The 18,132-nt window shown below is 41.9% G+C and overlaps 3 protein-coding genes across 3 annotated transcripts; all 3 read right to left on the bottom strand.

The window, feature by feature from the left end:
* Window positions 1-6,386: 6,386 nt before the first annotated feature.
* LOC103699802 (7-deoxyloganetin glucosyltransferase-like) lies at window positions 6,387-8,423 on the bottom strand. The gene is made up of 2 exons (XM_039129841.3): window positions 7,886-8,423; window positions 6,387-7,525 (listed from the first exon to the last, which is right to left on the bottom strand). The coding sequence occupies exons 1-2, from the start codon at window positions 8,379-8,381 to the stop codon at window positions 6,594-6,596; spliced, it is 1,428 nt and encodes a 475-aa protein (XP_038985769.1). The 5' UTR covers window positions 8,382-8,423; the 3' UTR covers window positions 6,387-6,593.
* A 1,068-nt stretch (window positions 8,424-9,491) lies between these two features.
* LOC103714101 (7-deoxyloganetin glucosyltransferase-like) lies at window positions 9,492-11,405 on the bottom strand. Its single transcript, XM_017844497.5, has 2 exons — window positions 10,834-11,405; window positions 9,492-10,571 (listed from the first exon to the last, which is right to left on the bottom strand). Exons 1-2 carry the CDS (start codon window positions 11,327-11,329, stop codon window positions 9,640-9,642), a joined length of 1,428 nt encoding a protein of 475 aa, XP_017699986.3. The 5' UTR covers window positions 11,330-11,405; the 3' UTR covers window positions 9,492-9,639.
* Window positions 11,406-14,317: 2,912 nt separating this feature from the next.
* Window positions 14,318-17,124, bottom strand: LOC103714102 (7-deoxyloganetin glucosyltransferase-like). Its single transcript, XM_008801238.6, has 2 exons — window positions 16,146-17,124; window positions 14,318-15,880 (listed from the first exon to the last, which is right to left on the bottom strand). The coding sequence occupies exons 1-2, from the start codon at window positions 16,639-16,641 to the stop codon at window positions 14,949-14,951; spliced, it is 1,428 nt and encodes a 475-aa protein (XP_008799460.4). The 5' UTR covers window positions 16,642-17,124; the 3' UTR covers window positions 14,318-14,948.
* Between the last annotated feature and the right edge of the window lie 1,008 nt (window positions 17,125-18,132).

The raw sequence follows: 18,132 nt of genomic DNA, 5'->3' as shown, positions 1-18,132 counted from the left end.
CATGAGAAACATGGGAAAGTTACTTTCCCATGAGGTGGGAATCACTCCTTTTTTATTTTTTCCCAAAAAGACCCTTCAGCATTAAAGAAGCATTAAAGAGGCATTAAAGACCTAATTTCTATTAAGGGCATAATAGGAATTATACATAACTTTCCTAGGAAAGTTGATGGTCAACCAAACATAAGCACTTTGGAAATTTGTCACTTTCCCATGGTTAACCAAACATGCCAAAAGTACTTTCCTAGGTATCCTCTTCCTAGGAATCTAATTCCCAGGAATCATATTCCTAGGAGGAAAAATACTTCCCGCGAACCAAACGAGCCCAAAGTGATTGGTAGAAGCAATTTGAAAGACCCGGTGATGGACTCCTAGTGGATACAACTAGAAGGTTTAGGTTGCTAATATTCATTATGTGATTTTCTTTTAGTGATTAGGTTTGATTCTGTAAGAGCGAAGTCGGCAGCGCAAGAAGAATTTGAGCAGGGTACATAACACCTTGCTTTGTAGATCGTAGTGTCAGATTATACTTACCATGTTGAGTCTGTCACCAGTAAAGATAAGAATCCTTATATATAATTACCATTATATGTTATTTATGAATTTTTATTGTCGGATTTGAATCGCTGGTTTTGTATCATTGAACTTGGATCAATGAATTTGGTTTACATGAGATAATATTGTTTTATATGATTTTCGATATGAGTCTATTTATGTGTATCATACATGGATATCAGCTATTGAAGATATGATTATATGAACTATGATTCTAGTTATCTTAAAATTATAAGAAATATACTGTTAAATTGAAATTGATATGTCAAAAATAATATATAATAATTAGATGGATAAGAAGTGGTCTGTACTAATTTCGTCATAGGGATAGCCTCCACAAGCTTATGCATGGGATAGCCTCCACGGGTGTGTACGTGGGATAGCTTCCGCAGGCTTACATATGAGAATTTTGTTTGAATCATGGACTGGGGCATGATTTTGGTTAATCTAAAGTCGGAAAATAAATTGTTATCAAACATGAAATTGAGATAATGAGAAACGAATGATATAACATATGAAATTGTTGTTGAATTAAATGATTAAATTGGTTGGGATGTGTGACATGTATTTTTTTTTATAAGATGGATATTGATAATATATGTATATGCTATATTGAATGAGTTTTTTGAATAATATTATGGTATTTATTTCTTCCAATATTATTTATTTCATTATCTTTTTCATTAATTTGTTTTATTTATATTGCTGCGATGGTTGGAGATTCTTACTGTGCTGGAAAGTTCATATCCATCTATTGCATTTTATTTAAAGATACAAGATGCATAGTTTCGGATAGGGTGGGTATGGACTTTAAGTATTAGAGATACTAGCTAGTTAGTTTATTTTCTGATACCAATGAACAGTTGAAATTTTGTAATTGAATAAGTTTAGTTATGCGATCATGGTGGATTATTTGACTATTAACTGTTGATTTAAATTTCTAGAGTTATTGAAAATTATTCATCTTGAGCTTTGTATGATCTTTAAGGTACCGCGCGAGGGTTCATATGGCAATATCATGTGGTCGACCCAGCTAGCAGTTTTAGGGCATAATAATTCATGCATGAAGTGGTGTGTTGTCATGACAATGAATCATTAGGTCCACCACCATCCAATAATTTTGCACTCTTAGTGGTCCTATTGTCTACTAGTCCCTAATATGTAATTGACATATCGTACGTAACTTCACAATTAATACTCAAATAGGAGAGAACCCATTGTACCTAGAAGTAACATCAGGGTGCTTCAATTATTGGTAGTTTTTAGAGGAATAAACTGTTAGACTATAATAGGTGAATGAGAAAATAGGCTGCAAAATGACTCACTTGAAATGGTGTTTCTTAGAAGAGGTGTGTCTCTTCAAAAGAGTTGCATCAAAAAAGATGCATCGATTTATTTGAATGGATGCATTTTTACATTGCATCTTTGTATGGATGCATCTTTTCATTTAAAAGACATGACTATTAGCATGAAAAACATGACTATTCACAAGGATGTGTCTATTCATTTGAATAGAAAAGACATGTCTCTTCACTTGGTTTATGTTCTGAAAAATCACCATGAACTCTATAAATAGAGCCTTCCTCCAACCATTCTAGACATCGAATCTTTCCAATTCATCTAGTTTTCATTCTAGAGTTATTAGAGAGCATTAGTGAGTTCATTCAAAGAGAGTACAAAAACTCAGTTTTTAGTTCGCCGAACAAACAAATTGGTGTGCCTTTTGTTTGTAAAGATCATTGTATCCTGGGAGGCAGACGCTCAAGAGATCCAAAGCACCTATGTGGAGGGCGAAATCTATCTTAAGGACATAGTGTCAAACACTAGCCTTGATCTTACATAGTTAAATCTTCATTTGAGATCAGATTTATTTATTCATCTATTTATTATTTAATTTATTTTACAAATTCACAATACACACATCCGACATAAACTAAGCATGAATATTAACAAAATCCCTTTACAACTTTCATAACCAATGTTGTAATATTATAATTATTATTGTTGTAACCTATCAAGTAATGCCTAAGTGGCTGGATACCATGCAACTCAACCCATGGATGCGAACCAAGAGCACCTTCGATCCAGCATCATGATAATTAATAGCCAGTCTAAATATGCAACACTTTTTTCACCCTTTTCTTTGTTGCATGTAGTGCTTGTTGGAAAGTGTTGCTGGAAATTGGACCCGGGGGCCGCCGTGAAGCCGGGGAAGGAGGAGCTCCGCTGCTGCAGGGGGCGGACGGCGGTGCGCCGGCTGGCTGCGTCCTCCGCTGCGGGGGGGTGTGCAAGTCCTGCAAAGAAAACCGGTGGCCGGGCTCCCCGGCGCCGGCCCTCCGATGCCTAAGTCAGAGGGGGCAAGTATGTGGAGAAGAGCAGGGGAGAGAGTATGTGGAGAAGACAAAGAGAATCCCGTGTTCAATTGTGTCTGTGCTGTTTTCTTCCTTTTTCCCCCGGTCTAGGAGGGTTCTCTCCAGCTCCGGGTTTTTTTCTGCTTTTTGGTCCTCTCTCCCTTTTCCCTCCAGGTTTCCTTTTATAGGAGGATTTTTGTTACCTGGGAGGTGACAGGAGGTTTGTCCTGTTTTGTAATAATTGGGCACGATTTGGCCCATTAATGGCGTAATGGAGAACGGGACCGGATCAGACCGGAATCAGGGAGTTGTCACGGTCGATCGGACCTGTTGGAGTGGTTGAACCGCCGGCTGTGGTGGGCCTGGGGTCCGTGGATGGTAAGTGCATTTATTACCGAATGAACCGGCGGTCAGGGAGAGCCATACGTTCTGATGGTTCAGTGATCCGGAGATCGTCTTGGGCCGTGTTCATTAAATGCCTGAGTGCATCGGAGACTTGAGGGAGTCTCATGCATTAATGGCAGGTCGTGCCGAACGCCTGAGGAGATCTTATGCCTTGATGGCTTGGAGATAGTGGCAGGTCGCAAGCCGTAGGAGTTGTCAAGTCCCTTGGACTTTAGGCGGAGGTTGAACATTTGGTTAAGGCATCGGCTCGGCAAGGGTGCCGAGCCGAGCTGATCGCCCAATGGGGCGCCCTGTGGCGGGGCTGCTTTGAGTACTCCTGGTCGGCGCCCTTTAGGCGAGCACCTTCTAGCAGAGCGCCTCGGCGCTGTCTTTGGTCGGCACTTTCTAACCGGGCAGCTTATTTTGGTTGGGCACCTCTTGGCGCGCACTCTGGTCGGCGCCTTCTAGTCGAGCGCCTTCCTGGTCGGCATCCTTTGGCCGAGCAGCTTTCTGGTCGGCGATCTTTGGCCGAGCAGCTCTCCGTTCGGCACTCTTTGGCCGAGCAACTTTCCGGCTGGCGCTCTTCGGCCGACCAGAGAGCTGGTCGGCACTCTCTGACCGAGCAGCTTTCCGGTCGGCGCTCTTTGGCTGAGCGCCTCCGTGGATGTATGACTTGGGGTTTTTTCCCCAACAGAAAGAGTGATCAAACAAACATATGACACATGTTTTAAGTAAGAAAAAGTTGTGTCATCCCTCCCAGACAACTAATTAAGTTGTTGGGTGTTGAAAGCCACCAAGTACAAATTAGCAGTTCAATTTACGGGTTTCATCACATGGCTTCGGTATATACTTTTGCAGGCACTTGCCTTCTACGTGGAACAAGCATGGATGGAAAAGTAGCGTAAATGAGTATTTAAGAGAAGGAACTCGAGGATATACAAGAAAGGAGAAGACTTCAAATCTTATAAGCAAAGATGAGAAGGATATTTTTGCCTCACCATTCTAGCCACTGATGGGATAGGGGTTAGGCTTCGGTTTGGTGTTTTCTGCGGAATACTTAACCAAAGCTTCTTAAGAAACATTCTTTTATTCCCTTTTTCATTCAACACTTTTTGCGAATCAATTCCCCGAGCTGTTGATAGCAAAGTATGCAAAGTGTCGAGTTAGTGGATTCTTGGGGCATTTGGGTGCAAGATAGTCTGGGACAAGTCAACGTAATCATAACAAAGAAGACCCTCCGTAACCATTGTTGTAGATAATTGGGAATAAAGATCATTTTTGGGTCTCATGGAATACGTATTACAAATTGCAAGGTGATTCCTGCAAATATTGCAGCTTGTGAGGGTTTGCAAGTATATATTAAAGATGTGGTCTAAATCAGAATATGGATTGATTCACTGTCCAATGGTGATCTCTTGGAGCGCATGTGGTATAATTTTTTTTTTTCTTTCTGTTTTTGTTTTCAAAAATCTTAGAAGAAAAATGAAGTAGACTTCGGAACATGTATAATTGAACCCTCCTATTTTTTGATATTTTCTCTAAAATTTTTAGAGCTTTTGGAAGCCGGGTTCGTTGCATTTCAGAAAAAGAAAAAAGAGAAAAAAAGAAGGAATAACAAAACTTTTACGAAAATGACGTCATCAACATTAATGTCCATGTTATACTTCACTAATTGGAGAAAAAAAATGATGAAATTATAGAATAAGCCCAAGTTGCTATGATTCCCATTTAGTGTTTATGGAAGCATATTGAAATCCCCATCATTCCTTTTTGCTTATGTATAGTTTCGTGACTCTCACATTCATAGTAGATACGGTCTAGTAGGAGAAAACACTGCTCGAAAAACCTATGGGATATTATTAAAATTACCATCATCCTCTTATTGCAAATTTTAAAATTTTTTTTAACACCAATATAGGGGAGACTTCACAACAAAACTAAAACTTTTTGCTTTGGCGTAAAAAAAAATCAATTAATTATTTGTGGATTACTAAGACATATCATATGTAGCATCCAAAGATAGTAAATGACCAGAATAACTTGAGCTTGGCTCAGAAAAAACACAATTTAAGCTTGGCTAGAAGCTAATGCACCAAGCTTGAACTAACAATCTATGCTTTGAGTTAATTTTTAGCTAGATGGATGGATGAAGGGATGGATGGACAGACATACAGACAGATAGACAAACGGATGGATAGATAGATAAATAGACAAACAGATAAATAGAGAGATAGACAGGCCGACATAAATACAATCTAATGATCCACCCTATTAAGATCATTTCAAAAAATTTAAATATTTAATCAATTTTAAAAATTACAAAATATTAATATAAAATTAAACCAAGCTTAAATGCAAGTATGAATTTATTTTTAGCTCAATTTAATATTTTCAAGCTAATCAATTGGGCATATGTTCAACTCCATCCGAAATCAAGTTCTAATAGAGCTTGAAATAATAGTAAATAAACCAAGTGTGATCTCAATTTCGCCTGAGCTTGAAATTAATTTTAAATCATGCTTGGTTAGATTTAGGCTCAATCAAGCTCGGTTAAATTACATCCCCGGTTGTATGGATGCCAAATACGTGTTGGGACCCTCTCCGAGATATAACTAGAAAGGCTTAGCTCAATAATCATAGTTAAAAAATCATGATTGTCTAGGCTCCACATCATTGATTCCCCATTTAATGTATCACATAGTGCCTATGCAATCATGTCATCCTACTGTAGACAGATAGGTTATGATAATTTAAATATCTGTCGCCTGCCCCACCGCATTATACATGAAATTATATCCTAAATCTTGCGTCGTTTCCATGGATTCCGTAGCATAATGCAGGGCTATGCCGGCGTGCATGGCGTAGGATATAATTTTTCCCTGGCGCCCCATGGCTGCAATCCAAAATATGCACAGAAAAATGCTTTTATACGACAAGGCAGCCTAATTATCTAACCAACTAAGAGTATCAGAAGCCTTTAATATGTGCCACCCGAGCAAGAAAACAAACAGATGAGAATCACTCCTCTATAATCCAAAACAACATGCCAGGTAAAAATTAATCCTCAACATCGGCTCCAACGCAGGTGCATCCAATTCGAAAGGACAAAACCGTCTGGCCTTTATTAGAAAAAAAAAGTTTACATAATTTTTTTTTTTACTAAGATGGATAATTCATACAATACGTGTATGAATACACTCAATAGAAAACAGAATATCACAGAGCTTCCGAAGTAGCTTCCATCTTCTGCCCAAACATGAATTATTTATGTAATTAGTTTGAGACTGCAACGATGTTGATGAATACTCATTCAAGTCCTGAGAATAAGCTATTGAGTAGTAGGTTCATGTTTGAGTAGGAGGTTCCGCCTTCTTTCACAGCATTCTCTGCCATCTCCTTCAACTTCCCAGCCTTCTTTCTCATATCCTTTCCCTTAGCCCCATCCATCACCTCCTTAATAACACCCTCTACCTCATCCCTTTTGACATCGGCACCAATCTCCAGTCCAATACCCCATTTCTTACAAGCAAAGTAACAGTTGGTCGTCTGCTCCGCAAAGGCAGGATAACATAAAACCGGAACTCCGCCACATATGCTTTCCAATGTTGAATTCCACCCACAGTGTGTTAAAAACGCCCCAACAGAAGGGTGCAAGAGAGCTTCCTCTTGCGGGCACCAGCTTGCCACCAAACACCTTTCTTTCGTCTCTCTCAGAAAATCTTGCGGCAAAATGGCCTTGGCGCCGGAGACGAGGTCGGATCGGATGACCCACAGGAAGAAATGATTACTATTTGCAAGCCCCCAAGCGAACTCCAGCAAGCGCTCCATCGACAAGTTAATGACGCTTCCAAAGTTCACGTACACCACGGATTTGGGGTCCCTTCGATCCAACCACTCGATGCAACTCGCATCCTCTTTCCATAGATTCGATGGTAGAGACATGGATGAATTATTGGACATCTGTTTGCAAAGCATGGATATCGAACCGACAGTGTAAATGGGATGCAGCATCTGTCCCATTGCATCTAGAACTTCATGCTCCAAATCTTCGAAAGTATTGATCATGACTGCAGTGGCCTCGAAGGCTTCTTGTGTCTCCTTAGTCAGGAAGTTAAACAAGATATCGTGAGGGTCGGTCGTTCGAAGGAGTGCAGGAAGATCTCTTAGTCGAATGTCCCTCATGCCAGGGATCCAATCCACGGGAGTGTCAAGGAATCCATTGGTGAGATAACACTCATCTGCACAGTGGGGAAAAAAAAGAAAATAGCAGTAAACATAAAATGGGAGCTACAGAGTACATACAACCAAGAAAAATCAAGAAAAGCACTGTTGAAATTAGAATTATCTGTCATCCAGCGTCTCAAGTTCCTTGGCATGAATATAATCGAGAGGACAAGTCCACTGTGGTTTATATTAGAACCAAGAGAAAGGCTTTAGAGCAACTAATTAACGGGGTCGGTAAATATTATAGATTTCAGTTTTCAGATACTTCTTGTTATTATTAACTTTTTACACAAGCCTCGACCTGGCTTGTTACCATGCACTAATCGTAGAAAATTACTAGGGGGGAGGCGAGAGCAAGAGAGAGATGACCAGACCTTTCAGTGGCGCCAAGCCCTTGTCAATGAGCTGCGGATAATGGAGGAAGCCCATCAAACCACAAGCGCTAGCAGTCCAAAACATGATGTCGGAGATGCCGAGCTCTGCGGCGGCCTTCCGGCCGAAGCTCATGAGGGCGCCCCAGATGACAAGGCTAACTGGAGGCGCTGAAGCAGTACTGTTAAGCCTAGTTATGAGATCGCGGAAGGGGACCAACCCGTTCTTGCTGAGGGAATCGCACAGGCTGGGCATGTGCCGGTTGCCGTCGAGATCGGACGGCGGGAGGCCATCAGGGATTGTCTCGAACCGGAAGTCGCCGGAGCCCTTCACGGCATCCAGGCCGCCGGCTTTCAACAGGCGGGCGTAGTCAAACTCGGTGTAGACAAAGGTGATGAAGCAGCCCTTGGAGTGGAGGATCTTGGCTAGCTTGAGGAAGGGATTTATGTGGCCTTGAGTTGCCATTGGGAGGCAAACTGCATGAGGCCTGGCCGCCATTCTCCCACTCCATGGCTTCCAACTGCCTTCGAACCATTTAAAGGCGCACCTAGAAGTGACATCAGGGTGCTTCAATTATTGCTAGTGTTTAGAGGAATAAACTAAGCATGAATATTAACAAAATTCCTTAACAACTTTCATAGCCAATGCTGTAATATTATAATAACTATTGCTGTAAACTCTCGAAAAATGCCCAGGTGGCTTGATACCATGCAACTCAACCCATAGGAGCGGACCAAGAGCACCTTGGGTCCAACATCATGCTAATAGCACGTCTAAATATGCAACAGTTTGTTTTTCTCTTTTTTTTGTTGTATGTGCTTGCTAGAAAGAGTAATCAAACAAACATATGATATGTTTTTGTAAGTGGGTCCAGCCCACTTGAGGAGGCCCAATAGCCCATTAAGGCTTGATCTTTGTTCTTTTTTTTTTTTTTAAGGATCGCATGGGAGAGTGAATGATGAAATAGAAAAAGGGACGCGTGAACCTGAGGCTAGCAGCTGAGAAACAAAAGAAAAAGAAAGGGAGCCAAGGAGTGCTGTGACAAAAGGACAGAGGGCAACTTGCAGCAGCAGTGAATGAGATTTGCACGCCGAACGGAGAAGGAGAAAGGAACTCAAAACATGTTTTTTCTTTCTTTATCTTTTTTGGGTGTGGTTTTTCACACAGTGATTTAACAAATTGGGTTTCTATCTAAGAGTTGTATTTGATGCTATAGGAAGTTGTAGTATTCATTGTTAGGAATCTCATTACATTTTTGGGTTCATCACATTGTGGTGGTTTCGATGAGATCATTGTTACTCTTACAAAAATGATATTGCAGTTTTTCTAATTTATTATGAACTCAAGTTTTGGGTATAAACTTGAGAATTGTAAACTTTATATTTATTATAGTGGATTGATTGGATTTGCCCCATAGTTTTTTACCCTCTACACTGGAGGGTTTTCCATGTAAATTTGGTGTGCTTTCTTTTTGCTCTTCAGGTATTTGATATATTGCCTGTATGAATATTGCTTCTAGTTGGCTTTGGTTTTAGCTTAGTTTATTCCATAATATTCCTGTTTTGCCTGTGTGATATATTTATATGAGCCCACTGAAGGTGCTAATGCTAAGACAGATAAAAATTACTCTGATTTCTGAAATCCAAAACAACATGCCGGGTAAAAATTAATCCACAACAGCGGCTCCAACACAGGTACATCCAATTCCAAAGGACATGTAATAAGTTTTGAGACTCCAAACCATGCTGATGATTGCTCATTCAAGTCGTGAGAATAAGCTATGGAGTAGTAGGTTCATGTTTGAGTAGGAGGTTCCGCCTTCTTTGACAGCCCTCTCCGCCATCTCCTTGAACTTCCCAGCCTTCTTTCTCATATCCTTTCCCTTCGCTCCATCCATCACCTCCTTAATAACGCCCTCTACCTCGTCCCTTTTCAAATCGGCACCAATCTCCATTCCAATACCCCATTTCTTACAAGCAAAGTAACAGTTGGTCGGCTGCTCCGCAAAGGCAGGATAACATAAAACCGGCACTCCACCTCGTATGCTTTCTAATATGGAATTCCACCCACAGTGTGTCAAAAACGCCCCAACCGAAGGGTGCAAGAGAACTTCCTCTTGCGGGCACCAGCTTGCCACCAAACACCTTTCCTTCGTCTCTCTCAAAAAATCTTGCGGCAAAATGGCCTTTTCGCCGAAGACGAGGTCGGATCGGATGACCCACAAGAAGAAATGATTACTATTTGCAAGCCCCCAAGCGAACTCCAGCAAGCGCTCCATCGACAAGTTAATGACGCTACCAAAGTTCACGTACACCACGGATTTGGGGTCCCTTCGATCCAACCACTCGATGCAACTCGCATCCTCTTTCCATAGATTCGATTGCAGAGACATGGACGAATTATTGGATATCTGTTTGCAAAGCATGGATAGGGAACCGACGGTGTAAATGGGAGGCAGCATCCGTCCCAATGCATCTAGAACTTCATGCTCCAAGTCGTCCAAAGTATTGATCATGATTGCAGTGGCGTTGAAGGCATCTTGTGTCTCCTTTATCGCGAAGTTAAACAAGATATCGCCAGGGTCTGTCGTTCGAAGGAGTTCAGGAAGATCTCTTAGTCGAATGTCCCTCATGCCAGGGATCCAATCCACGGGAGTGTCAAGGAATCCATTGGTGAGATAACTCTCATCTGCACAGTGAAAAAAAAATAGCAGCAGTAAACATAAAATGGGAGCTATAAAGTACAAACAACCAAGAAAAATCAAGAAAAACACTGTTGAAATTAGAATTATCTGTCATCCAGCTTCTCAAGTTCCTTGGCATGATTGGAGAGGACAAATCCACTGTGGTTTATATTAGAACCAAGAGAGCCTCAACCTAGCTTGTTACCATGCACTAATCGTAGAAAATTACTAGGGGAAGGCGAGAGAAAGCTAGAGAGACAACCAGACCTTTCAGTGGCGCCAAGCCCTTGTCAATGAGCTGCGGATAATGGAGGAAGCCCATCAAACCACTAGCACTAGCAGTCCAAAACATGATGTTGGAGATGCCGAGCTCTGCGGCGGCCTTCCGGCCGAAGGTCATGATGCCATCCCAGATGACAAGGCTAACTGGAGGCGCTGCAGCAGTATTGTTAAGCCTGGCTAAGAGATCGCGAAAGGGGACCAACCCGTTCTTGCTGAGGGAATCGCACAGGCTGGGTATGTGCCGGTTGCCGTCGAGATCGGACGGCGGGAGGAAATCAGGGATGGTCTCGAACCGGAAGTCGCCGGAGCCCTTCACGGCATCCAGGCCGCCGGCTTTCAACAGGCGGGCGTAGTCAAACTCGGTGTAGACAAAGGTGACGAAGAAGCCCTTGGCGTGGAGGATCTTGGCTAGCTTGAGGAAGGGATTTATGTGGCCTTGAGCTGCCATTGGGAGGCAAACTGCATGAGCCCTGGCCGCCATTCTCCCACTCTCTATGGCTCCCAACCGCCTTTTGTGTACTCGACGCTCGCCAACACTTATCTTCAGTCCAAGTTTCAATTGGGACTGAAGATAAGTTTTGGATTGGAGTATCATTCAATTGTCACCATTCAATGTTTATCCTTTTTAGTATAATAAATAATTTTTTTTAAAAATGTATTTATTTATTTTCAAGCAGAAAAAAAAAAAAGACAAGCCAACTTGCTTTCATTACAACTGCACGTATAAATAATTTTTTGAAATAATTAATTAAAGATTCAAAGATATTGTCGATGCATAGATATGGAATTATTTGACTTTAGAATATTATTTTTTTATTCAAAATCAAGAAATATCCAAAAATATCTATTCAAAATTAAGAAAACAGCTTGGCAGGATAAAAACCTTAGTTACAAGTAAAGTTTTAGATGGTTTACATACATTATCAACAATACATAACTTTAATAATTTCATAATTAAATATTTTCAGAAACTCCTCCAGCCGCTCTCTATCTTGCATGTGTTTCTAATAAAATGAAAATTTTTTGACATGCATTTAGCATGGTTTTACGTTTTCAAAACAAATAATTTTATCAAATTCAACCATTTATCTGTATATTTTACGAGAAGTTCTTAAGACATGGATTGCAGCAGATTTAGATACTAATGTCAGAATTTGTGTTCCACGTGTGAGGAAAGTAAGGATTGCGGTTTCAGACAGGCTCTGAAGTAGAGCTGATCAAAACTCGGGCTGGGCCGGGCTCGGGCCGAGCTCTACAGCAGAAATTAGGCCCGATGGCTATGCCCAGGCCCGGTCCAGCCCGACTGTCAGGCTTAAATTTTTGTCCAGGCCTGATCCTACTTCATAAATCTGGTTCTAGACCTGTCTAGCCCGGCCCGACCCGATAGGCCCGACCCGACAGGTCCGATTTTTTTTATGTTTGAAATCTGGAAATGGGCCAGAATGGCCCGATCAGGCCCAGCCTGATTTTTTTTGGTCAGGCCGCTTTTCTTGCCCAGGCCCGACCCATGGGCCTTTTTTTAATGCCCAAGCCCGAAAAATTTCGGGCCGGGCTGGGCGGGCCAGAAGGCCCGTGATCAGCTCTACTATGAAGGGATACAAACGTATTATTATTAATTAAAGAAAACTTGTGGAGCATCAACACGTAGATGACTAATTTTGTCCCATCTTGGAAATCTCCCATGACAACTACACACTTGACACATTGCCAAATTCGTTACTCCCTCTAATCGAGCATCACGGCATTCCATGTAGTTTATCAGAAGTTGCCACAATAGCCATTTCAAATAGTAGACCAATCAAATTTATCATCGCAATGATGTGGGAGGCAAACTGCATGGGGCCTGCCCTCCATTCTCCCCCTCTATGGCTCCCAACCGCCTTCGAACCATTTAAAGCCGCATCGAGAAGTAACATCAGGGTGCTTCAATTATTGCTAGTGTTTAGAGGAATAAACTAAGCATGGATATTAACAAAATCCCTTTAACAACTTTTATAACCAATGCTGTAATATTATAATTACTATTGCTGTAAACTCTCGAATAATTTCTAAGTAGCTTTATACCATGCAACTCAACCCATAGGAGCGGACCAAGAGCACCTTGGGTCCAACATCATGCTAATAGCACGTCTAAATTAATATGCAACACTTTGTTTTTCTCTTTTTTTGTTGTATGAGAAAGAGTGATCAAACAAACATATGACATATTTTTGTAAGTGGGTCCAGCCCACTTGAGGAGGCCCAATAGCCCATTAGGGCTTGATCTTTGTTTTTTTTAGGATCGCATGGGAGAGCGCATGATGAGATAGAAAAAGGGATGCGTGAACCTGGAGCTGGCAGCTGAGAAACAAAAGAAAAAAAGAGGGAGCCAAGGGGTGCTGTGACAAAAGGACAGAGGGCAACTTGCAGCAGCAGTGAATGAGATTTGCACACCGAACGGAGAAGGAGAAAGGAACTCAAGACAGTTTTTCTTTCTTTGCCTTTCTTGGGTGTGGTTTTTCACACAGTGATTTAACAAATTGGATTTCTATCTAAGAGTTGTATTGGATGCTATAGGAAGTTGTAGTATTCATTGTTAGGGATCTCATTACATTCTTGGATTTATCACATTGTGATGGTTTGGATGAGATCATTATTACTCTTAGAAAGGTGATATTGCAGTTTTTCCAATTTGTTGTGAACTCAAGTTTTGGGCATAAACTTGAGAATTGTAAACTCTATATTTATTATAATGAATTGATTGTATTTGCCCCGTGGTTTTTTTCCTCTACACTGGAGGGTTTTCCATGTAAATTTGGTGTGCTTTCTTTCTGCTCTTCAGGTATTTAATATATTGCCGGTATGAATATTGCTTCTAGTTAGCTTTGGTTTTGGCTTAGTTTATTCCATAATATTCCTGTTTTGCCTATGTGATATATTTATATGAGCCCATTGAAGGTGCTAATGCTAAGACAGATAAAAATTACACCGATTTTTGAAATCCAAAACATCATGCCTGATAAAAATTAATCCACAACAGCGGCTCCAACGCAGGTACATCCAGAGCCGGCCCGAGCCTTAGGCGATCGAGGCGGTTGCTTAAGGCCTCGGGCCAATGGAAGGCCTCCGGGAGGCGAAGGGAGCAAAGAGATTGAGAGAGAGGGAAGTTTTTACGTCGTGACCAAAAGGAAGCAAAGGCCCCATATAAAACGGGAACAAGAGCTGGCTACGAGTCTTCCCCTTGATGGGAGGGAGGTGGAGAGTTTCCTGGCCTGCAGAGGGACAATTTGGGACGTTGGGGACAGTAGTTTTGTTTTGGGTAGAGAGAGGAAGGATTTGGTTGGCTTGATACACGCGTGAAGCCACTCTTATCTTTCATCCCTTCTCTTTTTTGGTTTTCATCTTGGTTTTCCTTCCCTCACATTACTCCTGACCCAGCTGGGCCATCAGGAAGAAAGGGGATTGGAAATGGACTTCTTGGAGGGTGGAGATTCTTTTAATTTTCTCCTATCGGTTTCTTCTCCCCTCTTGGGTGGTACAGAGAGAAAAGGAGGGAGGGGGTTCAATGGCTGCTGTGTGATGTTGCAGTTGCTGCTTGGGTACTCACTTGAAGGGGAGATGGTGGGATGGGACTTTTATTAATTAGATAGAGTGAATTTCCCATAATGCCCCTATTTTTCCCTTATAGGAGGCTTCTTTTTGGACAAATTCTTTTCTTTACCTTGGCTATCAAGTGCCATGGGATGACCCTTTCCTATTCTGCTCTTACTCGACGGGGTAAACAGTCTTGTCAAGCATTATCTCAGTTATTTAATCAGTTTCATGGCCCTTCTTTTAGAGTAATTACTTTTCTGTGCTCCCATTCAAGAATTATATTAAATTAAAAAGATTTTTTTGCCTATTTTTGTTAGATACATGTATCTTGAAATAATGTACTTAATAGCTATCTATTTTCATATCATTTTTTAAGTATTTTATATTTATTAAAAATTTTATTATTAAAAAAAATCTCATTTATTGGATTCGTCTTAGGGCCCCAAATGTATTGGGCCGCCTCTGGTACATCCAATTCCAAAGGACATGTAATAAGTTTTGAGACTGCAAAACATGCTGATGATTGCTCATTCAAGTCCTGAGAATAAGCTATTGAGTAGTAGGTTCATGTTTGAGTAGGAGGTTCCGCCTTCTTTGACAGCCCTCCCCGCCATCTCCTTAAACTTCCCTGCCTTCTTTCTCATATCCCTTCCCTTCGCTCCATCCATCACCTCCTTAATAACGCCCTCTACCTCGTCCCTTTTCAAATCGGCACCAATCTCCATTCCAATACCCCATTTCTTGCAAGCAAAGTAACAGTTGGTCGGCTGCTCCGCAAAGGCAGGATAACATAAAACCGGCACTCCACCTCGTATGCTTTCTAATATGGAATTCCACCCACAGTGTGTCAAAAACGCCCCAACCGAAGGGTGCAAGAGAGCTTCCTCTTGCGGGCACCAGCTTGCCACCAAACACCTTTCTTTCGTCTCTCTCAGAAAATCTTGCGGCAAAATGGCCTTTTCGCCGAAGACGAGGTCGGATCGGATGACCCACAAGAAGAAATGATTACTATTTGCAAGCCCCCAAGCGAACTCCACCAAGCGCTCCATCGACAAGTTAATGACGCTACCAAAGTTCACGTACACCACGGATTTGGGGTCCCTTCGATCCAACCACTCGATGCAACTCGCATCCTCTTTCCATAGATTCGATTGCAGAGACATGGACGAATTATTGGATATCTGTTTGCAAAGCATGGATAGGGAACCGACAGTGTAAATGGGAGGCAGCATCCGTCCCAATGCATCTAGAACTTCATGCTCCAAGTCGTCCAAAGTATTGATCATGATTGCAGTGGCGTTGAAGGCATCTTGTGTCTCCTTTATCGCGAAGTTAAACAAGATATCGTGAGGGTCTGTCGTTCGAAAGAGTTCAGGAAGATCTCTTAGTCGAATGTCCCTCATGCCAGGGATCCAATCCACGGGAGTGTTAAGGAATCCATTGGTGAGATAACTCTCATCTGCACAGTGAAAGAAAAAATAGCAGCAGTAAACATAAAATGGGGCTATAAAGTACAAACAACCAAGAAAAATCAAGAAAAACACCCTTGAAATTAGAATATTTATCTGCCATCCAGCTTTTCGAGTTCCTTGGCATGATTGCAGAGGACAAATCGACTGTGGTTTGTATTAGGACCAAGAGAGCCTCAACCTAGCTTGTTACCATGCACTAATCGTAGAAAATTACTAGGGGGAAGCGAGAGCAAGCTAGAGAGACAACCAGACCTTTCAGTGGCGCCAAGCCCTTGTCAATGAGCTGCGGATAATGGAGGAAGCCCATCAAACCACAAGCGCTAGCAGTCCAAAACATGATGTCGGAGATGCCGAGCTCTGCGGCGGCCTTCCGGCCGAAGCTCATGATGCCATCCCAGATGACAAGGCTAACTGGAGGCGCTGCAGCACTACTGTTAAGCCTGGTTATGAGATCGCGAAAAGGGATCAGCCCTTTCTTGCTGAGGGAATCGCACAGGGTGGGTATGTGCCGGTTGCCGTCGAGATCGGACGGCGGGAGGCCATCAGGGATGGTCTCGAACCGGAAGTCGCCGGAGCCCTTCACGGCATCCGGGCCGCCGGCTTTCAACAGGCGGGCGTAGTCAAACTCGGTGTAGACAAAGGTGACGAAGAAGCCCTTGGCGTGGAGGATCTTGGCTAGCTTGAGGAAGGGATTTATGTGGCCTTGAGCTGCCATTGGGAGGCAAACTGCATGAGCCCTGGCCGCCATTCTCCCTCTCTATGGCTCCCAACTGCCTTCTCTGCAGGCCGTATTATTAACGACTCTGTGTACAGATTATGTAGGGTTAAGAAAACAACTTGGCAGGATAAAAACCTTAGTAACAAGTAAAGCTTTAGATGGTTTATATACATTATCAACAATACATAACTTTAATAATTTCGTAATTAAATATTTTAAGAAACTCCTCCAGCCGCTCTCTATTTTGCATGTGTTTCTAATAAAATGAAAATTTTTTGACATGCATTAAGCATGGTTTTACGTTTTCGAAACAAATAATTTTATCAAATTTAACCATTTATCTGTATATTTTACGAGAAGTTCTTAAGACATGGATTGTAGCAGATTTAGACACTAATGTCAGAGTTTGCGTTCTACGTGTGAGGAAAGTAAGGATTGCGGTCTCAAACAGGCTCTGAAGTGATACAAACGTATTATTATTAATTAAAGAAAACTTGTGGAGCATCAACATGTAGATGACTAATTTTGTCCCATCCTGGAAATCTCCCATTGACAAGCACACACTTGACACACTGACCAAATTCGTTACTACCTCTAATCTAGATTGCTTTAGCATCACGGCATTCCATGTAGTTTCTCAGAAGTTGCCACAATAGCCATTTCAAATTGAAGAGTTTCACATTTGAAACATCTGGCACAAGTGAACAATAATTAGCACGGTGAAGTGTTGGTTACAATAATAGGAAAACAGAGAGGAAGATGAAGATAGAATGAAGGTGAAGATTGCAGAGATTTTTATTCACTGTATTGAGTTGTGATACAGGGTATTTATAGAGGAGAATTGAAGCTTCCAGAATGCAGTTAATAAGCTGTTAGAACACAGCTGCATTAGTTACAAGAAACTGATTCTGGTAGTCAGTTTTAGGGAAGAATGACGTGGCATTCTAACACCCCCCATCAAGCTGAAGGAGGTGTCTGAAGCTTCAGCTTGGAGCAAAGATGACGATGTCTTGGAATGGAGGCCGGTTTGGTGAACAGGTCTGCTGGTTGATCCTGAGTGGCTATATGAGCTAAGTGAATTTTGTCGGAACGGACCTTTTTTCCAGACGAAGTGGTAATCCACTTCGATGTGCTTGGTCCGGGCATGAAAGACTGGATTGTTGGCCAGAGCAATGGCGGATATGTTGTCACAATGTAGAACCGTGGGTGCTAAAGGCAAAACCTGAAATTTGGAGAGAAGTCTTCGAAGCTAGATGAGTTCGGATGCTATGATTGTGAGGTATTGAAGAGAACCGGCTAAGCTCCGATACAGTTCTGGTTTGGAAAACATACCAGATGCATGCTTTGGGACCTCACGCTTGGTGGGTAATGGTGAGGAAACCGGTTTGCAGCCATGTAGTCCAGCCCTCTGAAGAAGTTTGAGAGCATAGTGTTGTTGGCTGAGTGAAACACCATTGCCGGAGAAAGTGGCCTGAAGCCCAAGAAATTGAGAGATATTGCCTAGATCTTTTATATGAAATC

The sequence above is a fragment of the Phoenix dactylifera genome, chromosome 12, assembly GCF_051530095.1.
Source record: "Phoenix dactylifera cultivar Ajwa chromosome 12, Ajwa_hap1_PhDact_Kaust_v1.1, whole genome shotgun sequence".
Lineage (NCBI taxonomy): Eukaryota > Viridiplantae > Streptophyta > Magnoliopsida > Arecales > Arecaceae > Phoenix > Phoenix dactylifera.
This window is presented reverse-complemented; position numbering and strand designations above follow the sequence as displayed.

Coding starts and splice junctions, on each gene's coding strand:
- LOC103714102 (XM_008801238.6), bottom strand. CDS start 16,641: ATGGCGGCCAGGGCTCATGCAGTTTGCCTCCCAATGGCAGCTCAAGGC. Junction 15,881..16,145: donor GGGCTTGGCGCCACTGAAAG/GTCTGGTTGTCT, acceptor TTCACTGTGCAG/ATGAGAGTTATCTCACCAAT.
- LOC103699802 (XM_039129841.3), bottom strand. CDS start 8,381: ATGGCGGCCAGGCCTCATGCAGTTTGCCTCCCAATGGCAACTCAAGGC. Junction 7,526..7,885: donor GGGCTTGGCGCCACTGAAAG/GTCTGGTCATCT, acceptor CCCACTGTGCAG/ATGAGTGTTATCTCACCAAT.
- LOC103714101 (XM_017844497.5), bottom strand. CDS start 11,329: ATGGCGGCCAGGGCTCATGCAGTTTGCCTCCCAATGGCAGCTCAAGGC. Junction 10,572..10,833: donor GGGCTTGGCGCCACTGAAAG/GTCTGGTTGTCT, acceptor TTCACTGTGCAG/ATGAGAGTTATCTCACCAAT.